General features: G+C 42.7%; 2 protein-coding genes across 3 annotated transcripts in view; one reads left to right on the top strand and one right to left on the bottom strand.

Moving 5' to 3' along the window:
* Window positions 1–246: 246 nt before the first annotated feature.
* hif1al2 (hypoxia inducible factor 1 subunit alpha, like 2) lies at window positions 247–19,249 on the bottom strand. Of its 2 annotated transcripts, XM_021591498.3 has the most exons (12): window positions 17,724–19,249; window positions 6,998–7,248; window positions 6,761–6,900; window positions 3,339–3,423; window positions 3,155–3,252; window positions 2,821–2,996; window positions 2,605–2,711; window positions 2,358–2,505; window positions 1,976–2,133; window positions 1,800–1,879; window positions 1,416–1,675; window positions 247–957 (listed from the first exon to the last, which is right to left on the bottom strand). In XM_021591498.3, the coding sequence occupies exons 1-12, from the start codon at window positions 17,822–17,824 to the stop codon at window positions 387–389; spliced, it is 2,175 nt and encodes a 724-aa protein (XP_021447173.3). In that variant the 5' UTR covers window positions 17,825–19,249; the 3' UTR covers window positions 247–386. The 2 variants fall into 2 exon arrangements, with proteins under 2 accessions (XP_021447173.3, XP_036823171.2); XM_036967276.2 differs by lacking the exons at window positions 6,761–6,900; window positions 6,998–7,248 and having other exon boundaries at window positions 17,724–17,961.
* The window catches only part of LOC100136033 (cytokine receptor common gamma chain), a 30,976-nt gene continuing 12,238 nt past the window's right edge, over window positions 8,283–27,020 (top strand). The window contains exons 1-2 of the mRNA XM_090226185.1: window positions 8,283–8,389; window positions 8,748–8,814. The gene's annotated coding sequence lies outside the window, so the exon portion shown is untranslated. The remainder of the gene's footprint in view (window positions 8,390–8,747; window positions 8,815–27,020) is intronic.

The raw sequence follows: 27,020 nt of genomic DNA, 5'->3' as shown, positions 1-27,020 counted from the left end.
TGGGATTAGTCCCCATCTCCCAGACAGTTGCGGTCGTAGCGGACTAAACGCCCCTCCATGGTGAAAAAAGGTTAATCATAAACTTCCTTCACCGAAACTTTCCCCATGGAGTGGGGTTTAAAAACAGCAGAGAATCTTTGTATAACAGAGCTAGCTATATATGGCAGTTTTTGCCTGTAGAATCCGAGTGGATAAGAAAAACTCAAATATATTGTAACTTGTATGGGCACAAAACAAAGACAACAGTTTTAATATTGATCATTGTAATTAAATGCTGTATTTAATAACTAGGCTATGCATCCACATTTGTCAGTTAAATTGCCAGTAAAAGTCACAATATAGGCCTAGTTGAGGAGAGATTGGCACAATTCGTGGGATAATCAAGTTCATGTTATCCATTCAGCATATGATGTCGATGTGCCAGAGCTGACTTCAATAGCTGATCTGGGTGCGTAACAAGGATGGGCATATTGGGTGGAGAGCTGATTTATGCCCCATGTTGTCATGTGTAAGAATCTGGAGGGGGCCTGGTCCAGGACGGAGGTGATCTCTGACCCCTGAAGCAGGCAGCTGGTTGGCCCCAGTGTGACCTCACAGTCCAGCCTGCTCAGTACTGGCAGGCTGAAAGGAACATGGCATGTTGACATCTCGTCTATATGATTGGTAGGTGGCTGAGGGCCTGTGCTTGGGATTTTGGTCTGCTGTGTGTATTTCCACAACACTTGCCTTGATGGTGATCCACACAAGCAAGTGGATCCATCTTGTGGGTGAATGGGGAAATATTCCACGGTCCGGTAAGGCAGCCTAACAGCAGCAGCCATAAGTGCCTGTGGATGTCTACAGGACTTGTGTTTCTCACTCCACTGTTCGTTCGGGACAAGGCCCTCCAATCCGGCATAGTCAGGGCCCTCCTTGAACACAGCACTGCCTCCTCTATAGACTGACTTCATATGGTCCCTGGAGAAAGAGCAGATGTTATATAGGACCAAGAAACATCTGAAATGGCCAATAATGAGACAAGGATATGATGGTATGATTCCCTATATCCAAAGAAAACAATCAGCAACAATTATGCCACTGATGAACGGTTAAAGGAACAGTTCACCCAAATTACAAAATGGTGTCTTCACCTTGACAGCAATCCATTATTTGGTTTAGTTTCCCTGGCATTGTTTCCAGAGTTTGAGCATGTGGCAAAAATCCCATCCAAGTACTGTTATCGATATTAGCATTTTTCACGCATCATGTCTGAAAGTATCTCAAATTGATTGTGAAGCTCAACAAAGTCACTTATAGATGATTGTAACATAATGCGTCAAAAATGCTAATATCGATACCAGGACTTGCTTATACCTTTTAACAGTCTACCTATTGACTGAGACTAGAAGCTTGTGCCCACACACAGTGGTGCTTACCCGAACTCTGACTCTTTGACTGTATGTGACGCCCCTGAGTCACAAGGGGGCTCTATCTGCAAGGTTTTCATTTGATGTGTGGTGAAAGAACCAGCAGATATAGGGGACTTCCCCAAGGAACAATGGCCTTCCAAACCAGGTGGAAGAACAGGACCTTCTATCATGGCCAAGATCCCATCTAAAACTGGAGTGAGGAGGAAGTCTTCTCCATCCATGGGTATGTATGGAGCCAACGAGTCCAGGTCCTGCTCACATAGTTCCTGCAGGGAGGAAATATGCAATTAAAAAAGGGATTGAAAAAGTCCACCATGGATTGAAAAAGTCCACCATGCTACCAATTTCAGCCCAGGTTTTACCCGTGAGCAAAGAGATAGGCCTACTTACAGAGAGTGAGTTCATGTTCATTTGATCCTCTCGGTTGAGCTCTGAATATCCCTCATAGGTTTGGATCTCATTGTTGTGTTCTAGATCAGATTGGGAGGAACGTAACAATTCAATGCCACAAGTCTCTTACCACCTCTTCGGTTAGATGCAAATAATCGTCAGCTAAAGGGACAGACCTGGAGTTGGTATTTTTGTGTTGCGTAGATGAACAGCTGTCTCTGCTGCAGGATAGGTCTCATTCTGCAGGATGGGCCCCACAAGATCAGAGTAACAGGGCCTCAGTAGAGGTTCTGTTTGCTGCAGTGAGAACACCATCTCTGGTAGCTCCACCTCACTGTGGTGAGACAACGAGATAGGGCAAACGGAAAAAGGACAGAGAAGATATCTTTACACCAGATACGGTGCATACAACTTGGTAGCACAAGGAACAAGGGATTTTACTTGTAAACAGCTGAACAGATATCTAGTCTAACCAACTTCATATCCACACAGTTTTGGTAAGAGTTGTCATTTCATTAGATGCTTTCATTGGACCCCGACCCCAACATCACTTCTCACCTTAGAATGTAGTTGATGCAGACAACACTCTGGGGCTGCCCAGTCTGGTTGTTGTACACCACCGATGCATCCGTCTCTGCCCACACATACCCACCACCTTTCAGCAGCAGACGGTACCTGCCCATGGTAGCCTGTCCCTTAGAGAGCACTGTCCCAGACACATGATCACATATCAATTTAACATGGTCAGAACATACTAGTGATATTAACAATATTTATATACACCTCATGATTCGAGGTAACTCACAGCTCTGGTGTGCTTTGTGAATGTGCTGGCAGTCAGATGTGTGGTAATACTGATACACAGACTGGCCCAGAAGTTCTGTTTCTGTATATCCAGTCAGCTCCTTGACACTAGAAACAAAATCATATGAAAAACAGTATGAAAAGTATTATGTAATATGCTTGTATTACTCGTCTCGTTTCATTAGCGTCACCAGATGAGTGGAGTTAGTGACTGTACCCTGAATGGCAGTAGGTGAACCTCATGTCCGGGTGATGTCCGCTCAGGAAGGTCTTGTGATTCAAGCTGGCATCCCTGATGATGCATTGTGAGATGGGTAAGGGTCGGCACATTAGGACAAGACAGGCTGACTCTGGAAGGTGAGATTGTTTCTTAACCCCAACGCAGTGAATCACCTGTGTGTGTGAGAGACAGAGAGAAAAGAGAAAGTGAAGTTTGTATTTCTACAACAGAGAAGAATAAAACTCAACATGTTAATACTCTGCTTCAAACTAGCATGAAGTACTGACCTTCAACATGTTAACACTGCTTCAAACTAGTATGAAGTACTGACCTTCCATCGTGTGTGTCTTTGGTTGACAGCTCGACCCTGAGAGGTCAGAGTGCTCTTCACACGGAGGAGGAAGTCACACTGCTGTTGTCTCTCAGTAGCTGATAGAAAGACACGATACAGAAGATAAACAATATGCCTCTTTGCTAACTAACATCTTGTTTAAAATATGTGAAGTCCCCTTTACCTATCATTTTTGAGAGGATATCTCTGACTTCCCTCTGGTCACAGTGGTGCATGAAGTCAAACAGACTCCTACCAATCAGATCCATCTACACGTGACATAAAAATATTTGTTGTTTAGAAAAATATTTTTTGTTTTCCATCTGTTTTGCCTTCAGTTCCAGTACAATATGAACACTCAACATACAGTTGAAGTCGGAAGTTTAAATACACCTTAGCCAAATACATTTAAACTCAGTTTTTCACAATTCATGACATTTAATCCTAGTAAAAATGGTCTTAGGTCAGTTAGGATCACAACTTTATTTTAAGAATGTGAAATGTCAGAATAATAGTAGAGAGAATAATTTATTTCAGCTTTTATTTCTTTCATCACATTCCCAGTGGGTCAGAAGTTTACATACACTCAATTAGTATTTGGTAGCATTGACTTTAAATTGCTTAACTTGCGTAGCCTTCCACAACCTTCCCACAATAAGTTGGGTGAATTTTGGCCCATTTCCACTGACAGAGCTGGTGTAATGGGGTCAGGTTTGTAGGCCTCCTTGCTCACACATGCTTTTTCAGTTCTGCCCACAAATGTTCTATAGGATTGAGGTCAGGGCTTTGTGATGGCCACCAATACCTTGACTTTGTTGTCCTTAAGCCATTTTGACACAACTTTGGAAGTATGATTGGGGTCACTGTCCATTTGGAAGACCCATTTGCAACCAAGCTTTAACTTCCTGACTGATGTCTTGAGATGTTGCTTCAATATATCCACATAATTGTCCACCCTCATGATGCCATCCATTTTGTGAAGTGCACCAGTCCCTCCTGCAGCAAAGTACCCCAACAACATGATGCTGCCACCCCGTGCATCACGGTTGGGATGATGTTCTTCGGCTTGCAAGGCTTCCCCTTTTGCCTCCAAACATAACAATGGTCATTATGGCCAATGAGTTCTATTTGTGTTTCATCAGACCAGAGGACATTTCTCCAAAAAGTACGATCTTTGTCCCCATGTGCAGTTGCAAACCGTAGGCTGGCTTTTTTATGACGATTTCGGAGCAGTGGCTTCTTCCTTGCTGAGCGGCCTATCAGGTTTTGTCGATATAGGCCTCGTTTTACTGTGGATACAGATACTTTTGTACCTGTTTCCTCCAGCATATTCACAAGGTCCTTTGCTGTTGTTCTGGGATTGATTTGCACTTTTCGCACCAAAGTACGTTAATCTCTAGGAGACAGAACGTGTCTCCTTCTTGAGCGGTATGACAGCTGCATGGTCCCATGGTGTTTATACTTGCGTACGATTGTTTGTACAGATGAACCATGGCGATTGGAAATTGCTCCCAGGGATGAACCAGACTTTTGGAGGTCTACAATTTTTTTTCTGAGGTCTTGGCTGATTTCTTTTGATTTTCCCATGATGTCAAGCAAAGAGGCACTGAGTTTGAAGGTAGGCCTTGAAATACAACCACAGGTACACCTCCAATTGACTCAAATTATGTCAAGTAGCCTATCAGAAGCTTCTAAAGCCATGACATAATTTTCTGGAATTTTCCAAGCTGTTTAAAAGGCACAGTCAACTTGGTGTATGTAAACTTCTGACCCACTGGAATTGTGATACAGTGAATTATAAATGAAATAATCTGTCTGTATACAATTGTTGGAAAAATTACTTGTGTCATACACAAAGTAGATGTCCTAACTGACTTGCCAAAACTATAGTTTGTTAACAAGAAATTTGTGGAGTAGTTGAAAAACTAGTTTTAATGACTCCAACCTAAGTGTATGTAAACTTCCGACTTCAACTGTATGTACATATACTGAACAAAAAATATAAACGCAACATGTAAAGTGTTGGTCCCATGTTTCATAAACTGAAATTAAAGATCCTAGAAACGTTCCATACGCACAAAAAAACGTATTTCTCTCAAATCTGGTGCACAAATTTGTTTACATCCCTGGTAGTGAGAATTTCTCCTTTGACAAGATAATTCATTCACCTGACGTGTGAATGACAGGTGCCCCTTGTGATGGGGACAATAAAAGGCCACTCTAAAATGTGCAGTTTTGTCACACAACACAATGCCACAGATGTCTCAATTTTGAAGGAGGGTGCAATTGGAATGCTGCCTGCAGGAATGTCCACCAGAGCTGTTGCCAGAGAATTTAATGTTAATTTCTCTACCATAAGCCGTTTTTGAGAATTTGGCAGTACATCCAACCGGCCTCACAACCACAGACCACATGTAACGACGCCAGCTCCACATCCGGCTTTTTTACCTGCGGGATCATCTGAGACCAGTCACCCTGACAGCCGATAAAACTGAGAAGTACAGTGCCTTGCAAATGTATTCATCCCCCTTGTCGCTTTTCCTATTTTGTTGCATTTAAACCTGTAATTTAAATGGATTTTTATTTGGATATCATGTAATGGACATACACAAAATAGTCAAAATTGGTGAAGTGAAATTAAAAAATGTACTTGTTTAAAAATATATATATATATTTTTTAAACTGGCATATGTATTCACCCCCTTTGCTATGAAGCCCCTAAATAAGATCTGGTGCATCCAATTACCTTCAGAAGTCACATAATAAGTTAAATAAAGTCCACCTGTGTGCAATCTAAGTGTTACCTAATCTGTCACATGATCTCAGTATATATACACCTGTTCTGAACGGCCCCAGAGTCTGCAACACCACTAAGCAAGGGGCACCACTAAGCAAGGGGCATCACCAAGCAAGCGGCACCACGAAGACCAAGGAGCTTGCCAAACAGGTCAGGGACAAAGTTGTGGAGAAGTACAGATCAGAGTTAGGTTATAAAAAAATATAAGAATCTTTGAACATCCCCCGGAGCACCATTAAATCCATTATTTTTTTAAATGTAAAGTATATGGCACCACAACAAACCTGCCAAGAGACTCAAAACTCAAAGACCAGGCAAGGAGGGCATTAATCAGAGAGGCAACAAAGAGACTTGCAGCTGTATTGCTGCAAAAGGTTGCTCTACAAAGTATTGACTTTGGGGGGTAAATAGTTATGCACGCTCAAGTTCTGTTTTTTTGTCTTGTTTGTTTCACAAAAAAATATTTTGCATACACAAAGCATGTTGTGTAAATCTAATGATACAAATCCCCCAAAAATCAAAAAGGCTACAAAATAGGAAAAATGGCAAAGGGGGTGAATAGTTTCGCAAGCCACAGTACTTCTGTCTGTAATAAATCCCTTTTGTGGGGAAAAACTCATTCTGATTGGTTGGGCCTATACCCTCCCAGACCCACCCATTTCTACGCACCTGCCCAGTCATGTGAAATTAGGGCTTAATGATTTTATTTCAATTGACTGATTTCCTTATATGAATTGTAAAAATCTGTAAAATCATTGAAATTGTTGCATGTTGTGTTTATATTTTTGTTCAGTATAATATGACTGTACCTGGTTGATGCCAGTGTGTGTCCTTATGTCCCCTGTAGTGAAGATAACTTGGCCGTTCTGAGACACCAAGAGCATGAAACCCCCAACAGCAGACTCCAGCACTGTCTCCACAGAGAAAATCCCTGCCATTGGGTATCGCCCTAAATAACACAGAGGACAATGCCTTCTACTATATTTCTAAACCCTTGAACACTCTAAAAGCCTTGACATTCCAAAAACCCAACAGAATGTTGTTACCGTGCATGGTGAAGTGGACTGTGTCAGAGCAGACCCTGGTCTCTGGTGTGACATTGTCTCGATGGTCTAGCAGCGCTCTCAGACGCAGGTAGTCCAGTGTGAGTCTGACGATAGAAGCCTTGTCTATGTGGCCAGTCAGACCAGAGGGCAGAGGTAGCCATGCTGCCAGCTCCCCAAACAAACGTCTCTCTCTCTCCCTCCTACTCTTAGCTGCAACACGGGACTGGGCCCGCAGCCGCTCCGTACTCACCCTGTGGTACAAGCAGTGTCATACCATTGAGAGAGAACATTTCTGAAAATATTATGCAGTTGAGAGGAATGAAGAAAAATAACTACAGAGATAGACAAGAAGTGAAGGGGCCTAAGGAGCAGGGGTTGGAACAGGTTCAGGGAACAGAACAGAAAACCGGAAAATAAATACATTTTTCAAGGAACAGAAACAGAACTTGGAATGAAAGTGATCCATACTGTTCTGGAACCTAACCATTGTTTTTAAAAGCATGGGAACCGGTTGATGGCTTTCTTTTATGTTCCAGGCATTTTTTTCTAGTCCCACAACAAAACGCAACAAAACTCCTATGCAAAGCCCTCACTCAGAAACTTATGCCCCGTTTACGTGACTTATTTAATCTTTCATCTTCACGGAGTCTTGCCCCTCAACTGAAAATAGTTTTTAATTCAAAATGGAGGAGAGCCTGTCTCTTGTCAGAGATCACATGTATTTTGGAAGATTGCAAGATATGATCTGTTCATTCAAGACAGGATAAATATATTGTTTCTGGTAATAATAAAACGTGTTTTGTTTGTTTACTTTTTCCTCAACTTGTTTCTCGACCTTTATAGCAAGTCAAGCTAGCTTGCACTGCAGAGCAGCTGGCTAAAATCTAGGCTAGGTTAAAGATACCATCGTAGCTAACAACTTCCACCCAATAATTAGAATACAAAACAAACTTCATTGCAATAAACTTAAACAGGAGGCAACGGTCATATAATACACATTGGCTGTTAACACATTACTATTAAAATAGTACGTATAGATAGGGTGACCAGACGTCCCCGTTTTCCGGGGACAGTCCCCGTTTTTGGTGGCCTGTCCCCGGAAATGTCCCCGTTTTTAACAGTGCATTAAAAAATGGACTGAAAAGTGAAATAATATTTTACGTGGCAAGAAAGACCGAGCAGCAGAGCCTACCAGTTGACTTATCAATCGCGTTGTGCTTGTTTCGTCCAGCAGAGGGGGCTGCTCGCTATAGCAGCTTCATTCACTCTTCTTCTTCTACTAACTACTTGTTCCCGCTAGTTTTAGAGAAAACTGCTGTGGAAAACTCGGCCAGAAGCTAACAAGGTGACAAGTTCATCCACAACATCACCACAAACGTCTTTTAAAGCCAGGTAAGTTACAATCGTTTGAGATACTAGCTAGTGATGTTAAAATGTCACAATTTATTATATAGATAGATGATCTGCGCCATAAGGTTTTAAATAGGTTATGCTAGCTAACATTAGCTATGTCAACTAGTTATCTAGCTAGGTTAGCCAGCTACTGTCATGGTAGCTAGGTTAAAAAACTTTCACATGGACAGGCTATTTTGAAAATATGATTATATTAAATGAATGCACAATTAACTATGAGAATATTTCATATTTATTTGTAGATTACAATTTTAATGGTTTGGGATTATAATAAATAGTGTGAAAATATATATTTTTAAATTTTCATGGATAACATTAGCATAATGTTTTCTGTTAGAGAGTGGAGAGGAAGGAGAGGAGGAAGACTGGATGGGAAGAAGAGTGAAAGAGATAGAGGAGGAAAGGTGATTACATGAGCCGGCCAATTTATTATTCCATACAATGTTTTTGAGATAAAATACAAAAATGAGGCAAGCAATGGGTAGCAGTCTTTGTATTTGTCCTTCGTCTTGTCGTGTATATATATATATTTTTCTTCGCATATCTTTTTATATTTTTCAAAACCCTTACTTCAAAATACTTTCCTGCAACCCGCCTCACCCAATGTGGTGTGGACCTGCTTTTTCTCTAACGTATTTTTCTTTGCCTCTATTACTGGAATCTCTCCAACATAAACTAGCCAGCTAACGGTCATCAGCTAACCTTAGCTCGGAAAGCTCTCGCAAGTTTGGACAACACGATTCAACCAGAGCATACCGGACCTATTTCTTCTCTCCATATCCCCGGATACCTATCGCAAGCTCTGAACCTTCTCACCTTCCGACCTTCGCAGCTAACGTCCCCTGAATGCTAGATGTCTAGAGCACAACGGACTGTTGGCTTACGAGGCCCATCGAATACATTCCGAAGCCACTAGCTAGCAGTCAGCTATCCTTTGCTAGCGGTCATCAGCTACCTTTATCCTGGACAACTCTCGCCAGTCTGTACAGCGTGACTCAAACCAGAGCTAGTCGGACTTATTCTTCTCTATCTCCAGATTCCTATCGCAAGCTCTGAACCAATTTTTTTTTTATAAACATTTTTATTATATTTTATTATATTTTTATTCCACCTGGAATTATAGCAGCTAACGACCCCTGAACGCACAGCCGCTAATCTGCGGCCTGCTAGCTATCTTAAGCACATTGGACTGCTGATTTAAGAGGCCCTTCGGACATATATCTTCGGCCACTATACACATTTTGCCAATTGGCCTGGTTTACCACACGGAGCCCTGCTGATCCGTCCGCTGATGTAACTGCTTGAGGGGGGCACAACAGACTTCCCTCCGTCGCGTCATCCCTCTAAGGCCTGTCTGTTAGCCTGCTAGCCCCGTGCCGCTAGCTGCTTGAAGCCACGCACTGGACTTGTATGATCACCAGGCTACGCATGCCTTTTCCTAACGTCACCATGCGGTGTCGATTGCTGTTCTGGTTTGTAACTATTGTTTTATTTCACTGTAGAGCCTCTAGCACTGCTCAACACGCCTCGGCTAACAATTTAGTTCCATCCCCCCACACACGCAGTGACATCACCTGGTTTAAATGCTATTTCAAGAGACAATATCTCTTTCATTATCACTATATGCACAGGTTTACCCCCACTGTATTCACATCCTACTATACCTTTGTCTGTACATTATGCCTTGAATATATTCTACCGTGCCCAGAAATCTGCTCCTTTTACTCTCTGTTCTGACCGTACTAGGCGTCCAGTTCTGTTAGCCTTTAGCCGTACCCTTATCCTACTCCTCCTCTGTTCCTCCGGTGATGTAGAGGTTAATCCAGGCCCTGCAGTGTCTACCTCCACTCCCATCCCCCAAGCTCTCTCATTTGTTGACTTCTGCAATCGTAAAAGCTTTGGTTTCATGCATGTTAACATTATAGGCCTCCTCCCTAAGTTTGTTTTATTCACTGCCCTAGCACACTCCATCAATCCGGATGTCCTAGACGTGTCTGAATCCTGGCTTAGGAAGACCACCAAAAACCTTGACATTTCCATTCCTAACTATAACATTTTCCGACAAGATAGAACTGCCAAAGGGGGCAGTGTTGCAATTTGCTGCAAAGATAACCTGCAGAGTTCTGTCTTTCTATCCAGGTCTGTACCAAAACAATTTGAGCTTCTACTTCTAAAAATGAACCTTTCCAGAAACAAGTCTCTCACTGTTGCCGCTTGCTATAGACCACCCTCTGCCCCCAGCTGTGCCCTCGACACCATATGTGATTTGATTGCCCCCCATCTATCTTCTGAGCTCGTGCTGCTAGGTGACCTAAACTGGGACATGCTTAACACCCCGGCCATCCTTCAATCTAAGCTTGATACCCTCAAACTCACACAATGTATCAACGAACCTACCAGATATAACCCGAAATCCGTAAACACGGGCACCCTCATAGATATCATCCTAACTAACTCACCCTCCAAATACACCTCTGCTGTTTTCAACCAAGATTTCAGCGATCACTGCCTCATTGCCTGCATCCGTAATGGGTCTGCGATCAAACGACCACCCCTCATCACTGTCAAACGCTCCCTAAAACACTTCTGCGAGCAGGCCTTTCAATCGACCTGGCCGGGGTATCCTGGAATGACATTGACCTCATCCCGACAGTAGAGAATGCCTGGTTATTCTTTAAAAGTGCCATCCTCACCATCTTAAATAGGCATGCCCCATTCAAAAAATGTAGAACCATGAATAGATATAGCCCTTGGTTCACTCCAGACCTGTCTGCCCTTGACCAGCACAAAAACATCTTGTGGCGTTCTGCATTAGCATTGAATAGACCCTGTGATATGCAACTTTTCAGGGGAAGTTAGGAACCAATATACACAGGCAGTTAAGAAAGCTAAGGCTAGCTTTTTTAAACAGAAATTTGCATCCGCAGTACAAACTCAAAAAAGTTCTGGGACACTGTAAAGTCCATGGAGAATAAGAGCACCTCATCCCAGCTACCTAGCTCTGGGGCTAGGAAACACTGTTACATCCGACAAATCCACTATAATTGAGAATTTCCATAAGCATTTCTCTACGGCTGGCCATGCTTTCCACCTGGCTACCCCTACCCCGGTCAACTCCCCGGCACCCTCCACAGCAACCCGCCCAAGCCCCCACCATTTCTCCTTCACCCATATCCAGATAGCAGAAGTTCTGAAAGAGATGCAAAATCTGGACCCCTACAAATCAGCCGGGCTAGACAATCTGGACCCTCTCTTTCTTAAATTATCAGCCAAAATTGTTGCAACCCCTATTACTAGCCTGTTCAACCTCTCTTTTGTATCGTCTGAGATTCCCAAAGATTGGAAAGCTGCCGCGGTCATCCCCCGCTTCAAAGGAAGGGGGAGACACTCTAGACCCAAACTGCTACAGACCTATATCTATCCTACCCTGCATCTCTAAGGTCTTCGAAAGCCAAGTTAACAAACAGATTACTGACCATTTTGAATCACATCGTATCTTCTCTGCTATGCAATCTGGCTTCCGAGCTGGTCATGGGTGCACCTCAGCCACGCTCAAGGTCCTAAACGATATCATAACCGCCATCAATAAGAGACATTACTGTGCAGCCGTATTCATCGACCTGGCTAAGGCTTTCGACTCTGTCAATCACCACATTCTTATTGGCATACTCAACAGCCTTGGTTTCTCAAATGATTGCCTCGCCTGGTTCACCAACTACTTCTCTGATAGAGCTCAGTGTGTCAAATCAGAGGGCCTGTTGTCCGGACCTCTGGTAGTCTCTATGGGGGTGCAACAGGGTTCAATTCTCGGGCAGACTCTCTTCCCTGTATACATCAATGATGTCGCTCTTGCTGCTGGTGATTCTCTTATCCACTTCTACGTAGACGACACCATTCTGTATATTTCTGGCCCTTCTTTGGACACTGTGTTAACTAACCTCCAGACAAGATTCAATGGCATACAACTCTCCTTCCGTGGCCTCCAACTGCTCTTAATTTAAACGCAAATAAAACTAAATGCATGCTATTCAACCGATCATTGCCCGCACCTGCCCGCCCATCCAGCATCACTACTCTGGACGGCTCTGACTTAGAATACGTGGATAAATTCAAATACCTAGGTGTCTGGCTAGACTGTAAACTCTCCTTCCAGACTCACACTAAGCATCTCCAATCAAAGATGTAATCTATAATCGGCTTCCTATTTCGCAGCAAAGCTTCCTTCACTCATGCTGCCAAACATACCCTCGAAAAACTGACCATCCTACCGATCCTTGACTTCGGCGATGTCATCTATAAAATAGCCTCCAACACTCTACTCAGCAAACTGGATGTAGTCTATCACAGTGCCATCCGTTTTGTCACCAAGCCCCATATACTACCCACCACTGCGACCTGTATGCTCTCGTTGGCTGGCCCTCACTTTATACTCGTCGCCAAACCCACTGTCTACAGATTATCTACAGGTCTCTGCTAGGTAAAGCCCTGCCCAATCTCAGCTCGCTGGTCACCATAGGGGCGGCAGGGTAGCCTAGTGGTTAGAGCATTGGACTAGTGACCGGAAGGTTGCAAGTTCAACCCCCCGAGCTGACGTTCTGCCCCTGAACAGGCAGTTAAGGCCTAGGCCGTCATTGAAAATAAGAATTTGTTCTTAACTGACTTGCCTGGTTAAATAAAAATTAAATAAATAGCAGGACCCACTCTTAGTACACGCTCCAGAAGGTATATCTCACTGGTCACCCCCAAAGCCAATTGGTTGCCTGCACTCACTGGATATAGACTTTTTTCTTTTTTTCTACTGTTTTTTTCATTCCATGTGTAACTGTGTTGTTGTATGTGTCGAACTGCTATGCTTTATCTTGGCCAGGTCGCAGTTGCAAATGAGAACTTGTTCTCAACTAGCTTACCTGGTTAAATACATGTGAAATTAAAAATGTTAAATTAAAATGGGAATGTTAAAGTACTTTGGTTATCTAATAGTGTACTATTTATTATTAAAGATTGGAGAGGAAGGAGAAGGAAAAATTAAGGGACTGAAAAGAGTGAAGCAAGGAGAGTGTATCAGAGTGCGGTGGAAAGGTAAATAGAAGGAAGACGAGTGAAGAAAAGAGGAGAAAGATTGGAGCAGAAGAACAAGTTAAGAGAGTAAGAAGAGCAGACAGAGGAGGTACAATGGCTCTTTCCAAGAAACGGAATGAATGATATATGGACAGCAGCAAGAAATAGGTTCACTGTTCCTATGCTTATTGTGAAGACAAACTTCAACCTCCCCTGCCAGGAGTTCCTGGAGAAGCTGGCCAAAGACAGAGCAATCCTGAAGAAGATACATTCTTCTGAGAAATATACAGATTGGGTTGCTATAAGTATATTATGTAGTTACCAATCTCATCATTGTCTTATTTCTTTATGATGTTGCTAAGTATTTCACATATACTATTGTCTATTTTTTCAATTTTGCTCATGTTCTCTTCTGCTCTTAGTCTACCCAGACTACCAGGACCACTGAATGGCTGTTCAGATCAGTTCTACCCAGACTACCAGGACCACTGAATGGCTGTTCAGATCAGTTCTACCCAGACTACCAGGACCACTGAATGGCTGTTCAGATCAGTTCTACCCAGACTACCAGGACCACTGAATGGCTGTTCAGATCAGTTCTACCCAGACTACCAGGACCACTGAATGGCTGTTCAGATCAGTTCTACCCAGACTACCAGGACCACTGAATGGCTGTTCAGATCAGTTCTACCCAGACTACCAGGACCACTGAATGGCTGTTCAGATCAGTTCTACCCAGACTACCAGGACCACTGAATGGCTGTTCAGATCAGTTCTACCCAGACTACCAGGACCACTGAATGGCTGTTCAGATCAATTCTACCCAGACTAACAGGACCACTGAATGGCTGTTCAGATCAGTTCTACCCAGACTACCAGGACCACTGAATGGCTGTTCAGATCAGTTCTACCCAGACTACCAGGACCACTGAATGGCTGTTCAGATCAGTTCTACCCAGACTAGCAGGACCACTGAATGGCTGTTCAGATCAGACAGTTCTGTCTTGTCTGTAGTGTTTCTGTAGTATAGTTGTTTTCTCTATCACAGTGTGCCTGTTAGACTAAATACATGAAACCTGAATTGTCCCTCTTTTTTTATTTCATAGATAATCATATTGGATATTTTAATGATATATTGGCCGGCACAATGGAAATGTCCCCGGTTTTATTTTCAGACATCTGGTCATCTTATTATAGGAATGGGTAATTGTTTACAAGTTGCTAGCTATCCCATGAAGCCATCACTGAAAACAACATATTTTTATCTTCTTCTGTGGTTTGGTAACTTCCTGTTCTTCGATGGACTCTGGCTGGACCAGAGAGGAAAAGGAAGAGAGAGGCCCAAAAATGTTTTTGTTTCACCCACCAAGCAAGGAGTTTCAGACAAACATTTCAGACTGTGGTGGTCTGCTCAAACATTTTATATATTTCAGACTCGGTCAGGGAGAGGTTGAAAATGTCAGTGTCTTGACAGTTGGTTCGCGCGTGCTTTGAGTACATGTCCTAGTAATCCGTCTGGCCCAGCGGCTTTGTGAATGTTGACCCGTTTGAAGGTTTGGTTCACATCGGCTACAGAAAAACATTCCTGTAGTGTAGCATCTACGTCACCTGAACACTTCCGTAGTGAGCGAGTCACTGGTACTTCCTGCTTAAGTTTATGCTTGTAAGCAAGAATAAGGAGGACATGCTGGTAAATATTTGGTTAAACTGAAGTTTGCCTGCATTAAAGTCCCTGGCCACTAGGAGCGTCACTTCTGAGTGAGCATTTTCTTCTTTGCTTATCGCCTTATAGAGTTGGTTGAGAGCGGTCTTAGTGCCAGCTTCGCTTTGTGGTGGTAAATGTCCTGTCGTGTAGCATCCGCATCATCTGACCACTTCTGAATTGAGCGAGTCACTGGTACTTCCTGCTTTAGTTTTTGCTTGTAAGCAGGAATCAGGAGGATATAATTATGGTCAGATTTGCCAAATGGAGGGCGGGGGAGAGCTTTGTATGCATCTCTATGTGTGGAGTAAAGGTGGTCTAGGATTTTTTTTTTCTCCCTGGTTGCACATGTGACATGCTGGTAAAAATGTGGTAAAACTGATTTAAGTTTGCCTGCATTAAAGTCTCCGGCCACTAAGAGCGCTGCTTCTGGTTGAGCATTTTCTTCTTTGCTTATGGCCTTATAGAGTTGTTTGAGAGCGGTCTTAGTGCCAGCTCACTTTATGGTGGTAAATACGAATAATACAGATGAGAACTCTCTTGGTAGATAGTGTGGTCGACAGCTTATCATAAGGTACTGTACCTCAGGCAAGCAATACCTCGAGACTAGCAATACCTCGAGACAAGCTAGCTTGATAGTTAGTGAAACGGTGTGCCTTCCACCTGCTGTGTACCGGAGTCCTCCTTAGGACTAGCTAGCACACAGAGTCCTTCGCTCGCAGTGCACGCTAACCAAGGTAGCCAGGTGCACGGTGTTTCCTCCGACACATTGGTGCGGCTGGTTTCCGGGTTGGATGCGCGCTGTGTTAAGAAGCAGTGCGGCTTGGTTGGGTTGTGTTTCGGGGGACGCAAGGCTTTCGACCTTCGTCTCTCCCGAGCCCGTACGGGAGTTGTAGCGATGAGACAAGATAGTAATTAAAAATTAAAAATAAATAAAAATGGCGAATAGAAGCAATAAGAGGGGTTCCTGCAGATTAAGGGGGGAGGGGCAGGCTCTTCCCCCCCTCAGAATATAGGGAGGGATATTTTTAATTAGCTATAGAATCATGGATTAACTACTACACTGCTAGTTATGGATAATAAAGGTGTATTTGTCCCGTTTTACCTTGGATTTATTAACTAGAAAAGGGTAAGACGTGTTTTTAATTCTGTTGCAGCTCTACACTCACACAAACATATGAGCTAGATAGCTCAAGCTTGTTAGTTATCTAGCTAGCTCAAAGGATATTAAAAGTTCTGTGGATGTCATTCAGATAATGCATGACATAACAAGGTGCCCAGCGCTTCAAGCCTCCTCCTCAAACAACCCTCTCACGCTTTTTCCTACCCACAAAATTTCAGTCACATCTTGTTCCAATAGTTAGGCTACATTTGTCTGTCCATCACGCATGTAAACCTAGTTTGCCTGCTCTGTCCGCACTGATTGGTGAAGTCATTTAATGGGCTAAACGTAAAAACTGTAGATTTTTAGAAAGGAACAATATAAAACGGTACATTTTTGGGGTTCGAACCGGGTTCAGAACTTTATTTTGCTGGTCGGAACTGTGGAACGAAACAAAAAACAATAGTGGTTCTGTTCACAACAAAATTATTGGAAAATAATTGTTTCCAACCCCTGCTAGGGAGAAAAACTGAGGGGATGTTTACGTAACACTACAGTTTCCATGACATACATTCTATAGTTATCCAGCCCAAATCACTGGTATCTCTGCCAGAGGGAAGCTAAGAGTGTGAACCTCCTGAGGAGATAAAGGGCGACTTTCAGCCATGGGAGGCAACAACATCACAGCTACGTCATGCTAGCTTATCACAACCAGTCTTGGTTGTCTGCTTCCAGAGATACAGCAACTAACTACTACGCTATAGCATATCTGGTATAGCTAACTATTGCAAAATGTCCTGAAGTGCATTAGAAATGTACAGAATTGTTTGGATCATATACAGTCAGGTCCATAATTATTGGCACCCTTGATAAAGATGAGGGGGGAAAAGTAAAGTATAAAATAAATAAATAATACAAATACTGAGCTATATTGTATGAAACAAAAAAAAGGGGAATTATATTATTTTATACTAATAAAGCTGCTCAGAGAAAGAGGTTTTGTTTAACAGGTAATCAAGTCTGGAGACTGAGATGGCCATTGCAAAATGTTGATTTTGTGGTCAATTAACCATTTCTTTGTGAATTTAATGTGTGCTTGGGGTTATTGTCTTGCTGGAAGATCCACTTGCTGCCAATAGTCAGCCTCCTGACAGAGGCAACCAGGTTGTGGTATAAAATGTTCTGGTACTTAATAATGTTCATGATGTCGTTGACCTTAACAAGGGCCACAGGACCAGTAGAAGCAAAATAGCCCCAGCAAGGATGCCAATAATTATGGACCTGACGGTATATGACCAAAACAATCCTGTACATTTCTAATGCAAATAGACTATGTTTTGTCAGTTAGTGCTAAATCCACTCCTGACTTTCCCATGTCTAAAATAAAAACCTAAGTAAAGTGGTGTGTTTGTTTTGTTTATTAAGAGTAATTCATTAGATAAGTAACTCACCTGCTTCTCTTCTGTCCATTAATTCTGTCCTTCTGTCTCTTTGTTTTGTGGAGCTTTTGATCACAAGCATCTTCCAGAGAATTTTCTAAATGAGGAAACATTATCCAAAATCTCTGAATGGACACTTGCTAGTAATCACAGACACATGCCAGTCATGCGGTCGCGAGCATTTCGTCCCACTTGTACTTTTGGAGGTTGAACTAGAACAGGTTCCTGAACCAATGTCCAGTGGCAAGTCATTAATCTTTCTCCTGAGACTCCGCCTCTTTTGTAAATGCCACCTCCCACAAGGGAGGGTCTCTCTTCCACTTTGTTTACAAACAATCTCCTTTGGGCACAGAACTATCAGTTAATGACCATTTACCAAATGTGTTACAGTAGAAGAAATTAACACGGTAGCATTTATCAATACATTAGTGGATTGTATCGTGAAGTTGATGTTTATCCTTTCTTAAAGTGAAATCTAAAACTAAATACTAACTTGCTTAATGGTATTTTCTTTTAAATGTTGTCTTACCCATGAGGTGATGGATTAGGGTAAAGTTGGCACAGACATTGACCAACCCTAATTTTTGTGTTTTAAAAAGATTTAGCAGGACATCTGGCATGATTCCTGATCCTAAACTGTGGCGCCAGTTGCATGCCTTATGCTGTAAACACTTCCTCCACCCACCCCACACACAAGGGCACAGACATACACATTATCTGCCTAATGTTGTGCAAGTGAAGTAAACACATACTAAGTAAACATTATAAACTGGGTGGTTTGAGCCATGAATGCTGATTGGCTGACAGCCGTGGTATATCAGACCGCATATCACGGTTATGACAAAACATGTATTTTTACTGCTCTAATTATGTTGGTAACCAGTTTATAACAGCAATAAGGCATCTCAGGTGTTTGTGGTTAATGGCCAATGTAGCACAGCTGAGGGCTGTATCCGGGCAATCCGCGGTGCGATGCGTGTAAGAACAGTCCTTAGCCGTGTTATATTGGCCATATACCACACTTCCTCGTGCCTCATTGCTTAAGTATACTATAAAAAATACACTTTTATATAATTAACACTGACCACTAGATATCAAGGGCTGTCAGTGTCTTTCCTTTATATCCAATCAACTTGTTAAAACAGAATTTATTCCGAAGGGATAAACTACGGCCCTGTTAGTAGATACAGTGGCTCAAAAAGGTTTCATAAAAGTGGCTAATTTATACAAGGCTGTCATCTCTGTAAGTTGTTTAAATCAATACTCAGTTTGACAGATGTAATACATACACAAGCTGCTTTCCACTTTATTTTTCTTTGGTTGTCCACTGAATGGAGTCTTCTCACACTGGAAGCTTCATGATCAAAGAGGGGCACTTCAGTCTCATCCCGTACAACAGGTTTTGATAAAGGCAGCGATTAAAAAAAGCCATCTCCCTCTGTTCTTTCTTCTGCTTATTTCATCACGTCTTGAAACTGTGTTCATTATCCTTGGGATGTACCGTGAAGTACAATGTAAGTCCAGATGAGTCCATTATGAGTGTACCCTGGTTATCCAGAAATCTGCAGGGACAAGTGAAGGAGTCATATAAAGAACATAGAATATAGAACATAAAATATAGACGTCTCCATCTATCTATTACGCATCCAGAGAACTACTGCGTTTCTGTCGCTGTCTTTCTCTGTTTGTCTGAGGCAGTGTGCAGAGGCAGTGGGAAGCTCTGCTTTCTACCATTCCAAAAAGATGACAGGTAGTGGTGATTAATAGAGAGTGTCTTCCTGTGGTCAGCTTGGTTGGAATGCCTCAGTTTCAGTCCAACGCGGTGCACAACCCATAAAGCCGGATCTCTTTTATTGAGACTGGACCCTTGATACTTGTAGGAGATTCCATACACTGAACGCAAGGGCATGAGTCTTAGACAAGAGTAAGAAATATGTCAATAGCCTGGGGACAAGGGAAGCCAATCAAGCTGGTAGAACCACTTGAACCAATATGCCTTCAACTAATGAGAGCAGCAGAATAAATGATGAGGGGTAAAACGGCTCAACAGCTCATAGGCCTGAGGTGCTAAAGCTCTGTTACAACAGGTGGCACTGGTCACAGACCATGCTCGGGTCATCCACTGGTTGGCCTTGTAAAGTTATTGGCATCTGGAGCTGATGCAGTGTTTGTAGGATGGGAGGACGTGATGCCCCACACTGCAAAAGTGCCTGGCGCCATAACCGCCCAAGCCCGGAATAAACACAGAAACGGCATGACGGATGGGTATCGTGCCACCCTTGCTTCTATAACAAGTCACCTAGGGACCAGTCTGAGGGCCACCAGTCACGGTTCTCTCTTATCAGCATCCAACAATTAGCTAACAGAAAGCAACACAACGGAATGTTCCTAGGCAGAAAGTAACCCATGGAAAAGGCAGTCATCTATGCCAAAAAATTCCAGCTGAGGAGAATTGGAGGTGCATTCTTAGAAAAAAAAAGGTGCTATCTAGAACCTAAAAGGGTTTTTCGGCTGTCCCCATAGGATACACCTTCGAAGAGCCCTTTTTGGTTCCAGGTACCCTTTTGGGTACCATGTAAAATCTTTCCCACAAAGGGTTCTACATGGAACCAAAAGGGTTCTACCTGTAACCGAAAGGGTTCTCCTATGGAGAACTGGAAGAACCCTTTTGGAACCGTTTTTTCTAAGAGTAGATCAGAGACCTGGGTGGTCAAGGTGGGGTTCAATAGTTGATTTTGGGTCATTTCCTGTTTATGGGTGCTCTTGGGAGTTTTTATTACATTGTGAAAACAGAATCAAGAATGGAGGCATTGTAGTGTGCAATGTGATACAGGGAAAATACAACAAATGATGAAACGTTATCAGGAAAATGCTGCAAAGAACATATTGTACTGTATGTCAATCTTCATAAAAGCAACACTATAGTTCACCAGCTTTGTGTCTCTGCATGACATTTTATCACACTAGCTCAAGATAGTATGGTCTGATTAAATTGTGGTCTACAGATGTAGGATCTTAATTTGAGGAGTTTAATCCTGCAACAATAAGAAATTAGAATTATTGTGTGGATTATAAAAAAAAAATAGTGTAGGGTTTGATACATTTTTGTTAGAGCAAATAAAGTCTGAAATGTTAAAGTGGAAATTACAAACTTTAGAACCCTTTTTTAAACCTTGAATACACAACAAGTTAGCATTTTCTGAAGTGCAGGAAATGTTCTTGCAACAACAGGGTCACAACATTAAGATCCTACACCTGTATGTTTCCGTGTCAAAGCCCTGCCACAGACTTCCTTCTGGTGCCTGTACCCTTTTTAAGTAGAAAAAAGACAGATGATGTAGCTGATGAATTCTGGCAACTTGATTGAAGCTTAAGTAGTGGAACTGACACTAACTGGAACTTTTTTTAAATGTAATTTTTTTTTTTTTACACAGGAACTTCTCATTTGCTTCAAGTTAATCAGTATCACCACAACGCATATTTATAGACAGCCTACTTTAAATTCAAAAGGATATACTATACTAAATGTTGGTTTTTACTAACTTTTGATTGTTAACAAACATTGGATTAAGTGTTATTTATAATCTAATTATGTACAAAATGTTTGTTCCTTATATAATGACAAACCGGGTCGTAGGTTTAACTACTTTTAATGAACATATACTTCAGCTTGAAGACTCCATGTTTAGCCATGCAAGGCATTCTTTAACCAACTCCCGCGCCCGCATAGCCTGCTGGGTAACGTAGTCTAAATGTTAATAACACATCTTCTTTCCTTTAAAAGAAAACTACTTTTCTATGTAACTACACGTCACATCACATTTGTTTACTCAACCTGCATATTTGTTTACTCAACCTGCATAACATGCAATTTTCAATAACACACATTTCTTTCCCCCAATTTTTTTCCCTCAAAAATAAAATAGTTTTTCAACTAAATATAGTCTGTCCAACAATACTCTATTGTGGCTCTATTTCTATTCACATTAACAAAACATTCAGTCCAGGTAAGTGTCTTGCACTTTTGTCGTGTCGCTGTTTTTGTTTGTCTTTCTGTTTTTCCTTTGTGAGTTTGACTTTCTGAGCACCTCTGGGTGTTAGTTAGCAAGTCCTCATGGATGGGTAGGTTGGTTCTGATGCGACGTCCCATCAACATTTGTGCAGGTGAAAGTCTGTTCTGCAGCGGTGCGCTGCGGTAGATCATCAGATTTTTTAGGAAGTCCTCCTTTCCATCGTGTGCCTTTTTCATCAGACCTTTGACAATTTTCTGCTAAGCCGTTGGACCTTGGGTAGTTGGTGCTGGAGGTGTTGTGTCAGAATCCCCAGTTGTTAGCGAACGATCGGAATTCAGAACTTGAAAACTGCGGGCCATTGTCCGAGTACAGTTCAGCCGCAACCCCATGTCTTGCAAAGACTGAATCCAGGTAGGTGATTACAGCTTTGCTGGAGGTAGTTGGCAGTGTTGCTACTTCAGGGTAGTTTGAGTAGTAGTCGGTAACAACAATGTGACTTTTGCCATTGCAGTCAAAAAGGTCAACTCCAACTTTGTAGTAGGGTCTGTTGGGTACTGGATGAGGCATTAGCGGCTCTGCTTGCTGCTTTGGCCTTTAGATCAAACACAGTTCACATGAAGCAGTGGTCAGGCTGATTTCCTGGTTCATTCTTGGCCAGTACATTACTTCTCGTGCTCGTCATTTGCATTTTTCCTCACCCAAGTGGCCCTCGTGTATTTTCTGTAGCATTTCTTTGCGTAGTGTCATGGGAATGACAATCTTGTTGCCTTTGAACACTATGTCATCCACAACAGTGAGCTCTGCTCTGCATATCCAGTAATCCTGTATTCTCCTTGGACAGTTGTTTTTCTGTGCAGGCCATCCTATCAGTGTTGTTTCTTTCAACTCTGTCATTGTTTGGTCAGCTGCGGTCTCTCTTTTGATCAGCTCCATTCTCTCAGAAGACACAGGAAGTGATGCTACGATCATGTCGACGAAGGCCAGAATCTCAGTGTTTTTCTGTGTGTCGAAGCTCTCCTTCTTGTCAACTGCTCGAGAAAGAGTGTCGGCGGCGAACATGAACTTTCCCGGGGTATAGATCATCTTCACATCATACTTTTGCAGTCTGATCAACATTCTCTGGATTCTCATTGGACAATCATTCAGTGGCTTAGACACGATTGACACCAATGGTTTGTGGTCGGTTTCTACTTCGAAATCTCGTCCGTAGACGTATTGGTGAAATCTTTCGCGAGCGTATGTGCTTGCCAGTAGTTCTTTCTCTATTTGTGCATACCTTGTCTCTGCTCCTGTCAAGGCTCTGGACGCATAAGCGACGAGTTGCCATGTGTCGTCATGCTGTTGCAGAAGAACTGCTCCCAGGCCAAACTGTGACGCGTCTGCAGAAATCCTTGTGCTTTTCTCTGGATCATAGAACCTGAGCACTGGCTCTTCTGTGATTGTCTTCTTTAGGTTTTTGAAGCACTTTTCCTGTTCATGGGACCATTCCCATTCATTTTTCTGTTCCAGAAGACATCTGAGTGGAGCGGACTGTGTTGACAGTTGAGGTATAAACTTTGCAAGGTAGGTGATCATGCCCATGAAGCGTCTCACATCGTCCTTGTTCTTCGGGCGCTCCATGTTGTTGATGGCTGATGTTTTCCTCGGGTCTGGTTTGACTCCGTCCTCTCAAAGTACATCTCCCACGAAGGTAAGTGTTTTCACACCAAACTCGCATTTGTCCTTGTTTAGTTTTAGGTTGACTTTCTGTGTCAGGTCCAGCACTTGTCTCCCTCTCGCATCGTGTTCTTCTTTTGTGGACCCCCAGATGATGATGTCATCCATCATAGTCTCCACTCCTGGAATGTGCTCAAAGATCATGTGGATTGTCTTGTGGTAGACCTCTGGCGCTGAGAGAATCCCATATGGTAGACGAAGCAATCTGTACCTGCCCTCAGGTGTGTTGAATGTGCATAGCCTTGAGCTTGCATCGTCTAGCTTCATTTGCCAGAATCCTGATGAGGCTTCAAGCTTACTGAACCACTTTGCTCCAGCAAACTGCGACATTATCTCTTCTCTGGTTGGCAACTTGAAATGCTCTCTCTTGATTGCTTTGTTGAGATCTCTCGGGTCTAGACATATCCTGAGATCGCCGTTCTTTTTCACCACAATAACCAGTGAGCTTACCCAGTCTGTAGGTTCATCCATTTTTGTGATGACATCCATCTTTTCCATGCGTCCGAGTTCCTCTTTGAGCTTTTTCCTCAGTGCAAATTGAACTTTTCTGCATGCATGCACAATTGGAGTAATTTTGTCATCAGTACATATTTTGTGTTCTCCTGGTAAACATCCAAGACCCTCAAACACATCCTCATACCCAGCCAGTATTGATTCTTGGTCATTTTCAGTCTGTGATGTCACTACATACTCTTTTCAACAAATTGAGCTTTTCACATGCATTGATTCCTAGAATAGGCTGTACACTCTTTTCCACAATCAGCAGCTGTGCTCTGAACAGTTTTCCTTTGTGCTGTAAAGTTACTATGCAGCTACCTTTGACTGGTATGTTCTCCCCAGTATAACCAGTAATATTAATTTTCACCGGGTGTATTTTGCTCTTCACCTTCAGTGTTTTGTAGTCATCCAGCGATAACAGGTTTACCTGTGCTCCAGTATCAAGCTTGAATGGTATTCGTTTAATTCACAGTCAATGGCACAATCCATTCAGCATTTACTGCATTGCATATTTCCACAGAATCAACAAAGAATTCTTCCATCTCCTTGACTGTGTGAACCTTTTTCTTTGTAGCCTCAGCTTTGCAGCATTTTGAGAAATGATTATTTTTCCCACAGTTGTTACATTATTTGCCATATGCAGGGCATTCTTTTGGCTTGTGGATAAATCCACATTTTCCACATGTAGTGTTTTGATTTCTCTCTTTTGCTTGTTTTTGTTTTGTAAGGCATTGTGTGTCTCATCCCTGCACAGCTCTTTAGCTGGTGCTCTGGTGGTTTCAGCTGCTCGACACATATTCACTGCTTTATCCAAAGTTAAATCTTGCTCACGCAGCAATCTCTCCTTGAGTCCATTATCAAGTATGCCACAGACGATCCTGTCTTTCACTAGTGAGTCTTTCAGCTTTTCAAATTCACACGGTTTGCTCAGTGTGTTCAGCTCAGTCAAACACTGGTCAAAACGGACTCCTTCTTTCTGATCATGAGAGAAAAACTTGTATCTCTCAAACGTGACGTTCTGGCTTGGTACAAAGTACTCCTCAAATTTAGCCATTAGCACAGTCAATGTCAAGTTTGCCTCGCCTTGCTGAAAGCTATTGTAAATGTCCAATGCATCCTCTCCAATAACATGCAGAAAAATGGAAGCTTTCAATTTGTCATCATCTCCCCTTGAACCACTGGCACTGGCTGCTAGGTAGATATTGAATCTCTGCTTGAAACGTTTCCAATTGTCAGCTAAATTGCGTGTTAACTGCATAGGAGTAGTGTTAGAGTTGCGTCAATTTGAATCTGGTATCAGGATAAATATGACAATGAGTCACCGATTGTATACTATGTATTTTTTATTAGCTAAGCAATAAGTGGTAAATGCAATTTTCATATATACGGGCTCTCTGTCCCACCTCGCAGGGCAAACAGAGAACTGACTTGATCTTGACAAAGATATTATAAATATACCCTGACAGAAATAGTTCCTGCTTCTGAGCCGGCCTGTCAGAGTAGAGACTGGGCGTGGTTTAGATTCACCCAGCCTATCGTTGATTGTTGGCGCAGAGGCTGGTCCCAGGCCCCTAAGCGCTTCAGTTGATAGATGTAACTGTTGCTGTGAAGAATATCTTATGCGCTCATGCTCGATAACGTTATCTCGCACCTGGCTTCTGTTATCTAACAAAAGACCGTTTGTTCTCGCAACACTACGTTCTGAATGTGCCCCCCCCAACTCATTGCACAGTTCCTGTCTTCATGTTATTCTGTATTTTTCCATCATGAGAAAGGGCCATGGCCCTGAAACTGTTAACAATGTTTCAAGTCAGCTATGTTGCAAAACACATACATCCACACAAGCCAACAGCAGATAATATTCAATCACATATATGGTAACGGGATATAGTGCATAACACAGAATCCTCATAATCCCCCTTTTTACACCCCCAAGGGGTGTAACCACACCATCCGATATACTAGGTTGCTGATGAACCCAGGAACTTTAAACTTATATTTTGTGAATATATGAAGTGATGCACGTCCCTTTGTTGATTAACATTTATATTAACTGGAGTTTTTGATTCCCCTTTTGGCACCCACAAGGGTGTCACTCATTATCCTTTATTTCAGCGGTCCCAACATAGTAATATGTTAATAGCATTTCAGAAAAATAATACGTTTATTATTAATAAAACATATATTTTTTTACAGAAAAACAGAAAAATCAACCAAGAAAAATAGAAGAAAAAAATCAACAAGTGATATATGCTTTTGTCTCCCCCTTTTGACACCCATAAGGGTGGTACAGGATAGGAGTAGCTGAGAGGACCAAAAACAGGATAAAACTTTATTGTTTATTGACATGTAAGATATAGGACAAAACTTTGGTCATGGAAAATAGAGTAAAGCATTATTATAAACCATCTGGTCCTCTCAGCTACTCATATCCTGTACCAGGTGGGCTCCTTGCCACCCAGGGACTCTAAACCTTCACATAAGAGAGGACAAGTTATATCGTACACGTTATGTATTTAAGAAGTTATCATTCCACGACCTCACCCACAGCAAACCAGGGGTCATCCTCAGTCAGCCCCATCCTCACCCACAGCAAACCAGGGGTCATCCTCAGTCAGCCCCATCCTCACCCACAGCAAACCAGGGGTCATCCTCAGTCAGCCCCATCCTCACACACAGCAAACCAGGGGTCATCCTCAGTCAGCCCCATCCTCACCCACAGCAAACCAGGGGTCATCCTCAGTCAGCCCCATCCTCACCCACAGCAAACCAGGGGTCATCCTCAGTCAGCCCCATCCTCACCCACAGCAAACCAGGGGTCATCCTCAGTCAGCCCCATCCTCACCCACAGCAAACCAGGGGTCATCCTCAGTCAGCCCCATCCTCACCCACAGCAAACCAGGGGTCATCCTCAGTCAGCCCCATCCTCACCCATAGCAAACCAGGGGTCATCCTCAGTCAGCCCCATCCTCACCCACAGCAAACCAGGGGTCATCCTCAGTCAGCCCCATCCTCCCCTGAAAGCTTGATTCAGTATCAGCATCTCCAACTGGAGCATCAAGCAAAGGCATCATGCCTGAAG

This window comes from Oncorhynchus mykiss, chromosome 29 (assembly GCF_057628025.1).
Source record: "Oncorhynchus mykiss isolate SJ-2025 chromosome 29, ASM5762802v1, whole genome shotgun sequence".
Lineage (NCBI taxonomy): Eukaryota > Metazoa > Chordata > Actinopteri > Salmoniformes > Salmonidae > Oncorhynchus > Oncorhynchus mykiss.
Note: the sequence above shows the minus strand (reverse complement) of the source record. Positions and strands in the feature narration are given on the sequence as shown.

What these genes read in the sequence shown, in the direction of transcription:
- hif1al2 (XM_021591498.3), bottom strand. Translation starts at nt 17,824, where the DNA reads ATGTTTCCTCATTTAGAAAATTCTCTGGAAGATGCTTGTGATCAAAAG. An exon ending in TGCATCAACTACATTCTAAG is followed by an intron (nt 2,134 to 2,357) that starts GTGAGAAGTGAT and finishes GTCTCACCACAG; the next exon opens with TGAGGTGGAGCTACCAGAGA. An exon ending in CACAAAAATACCAACTCCAG is followed by an intron (nt 1,880 to 1,975) that starts GTCTGTCCCTTT and finishes AATCTGATCTAG; the next exon opens with AACACAACAATGAGATCCAA.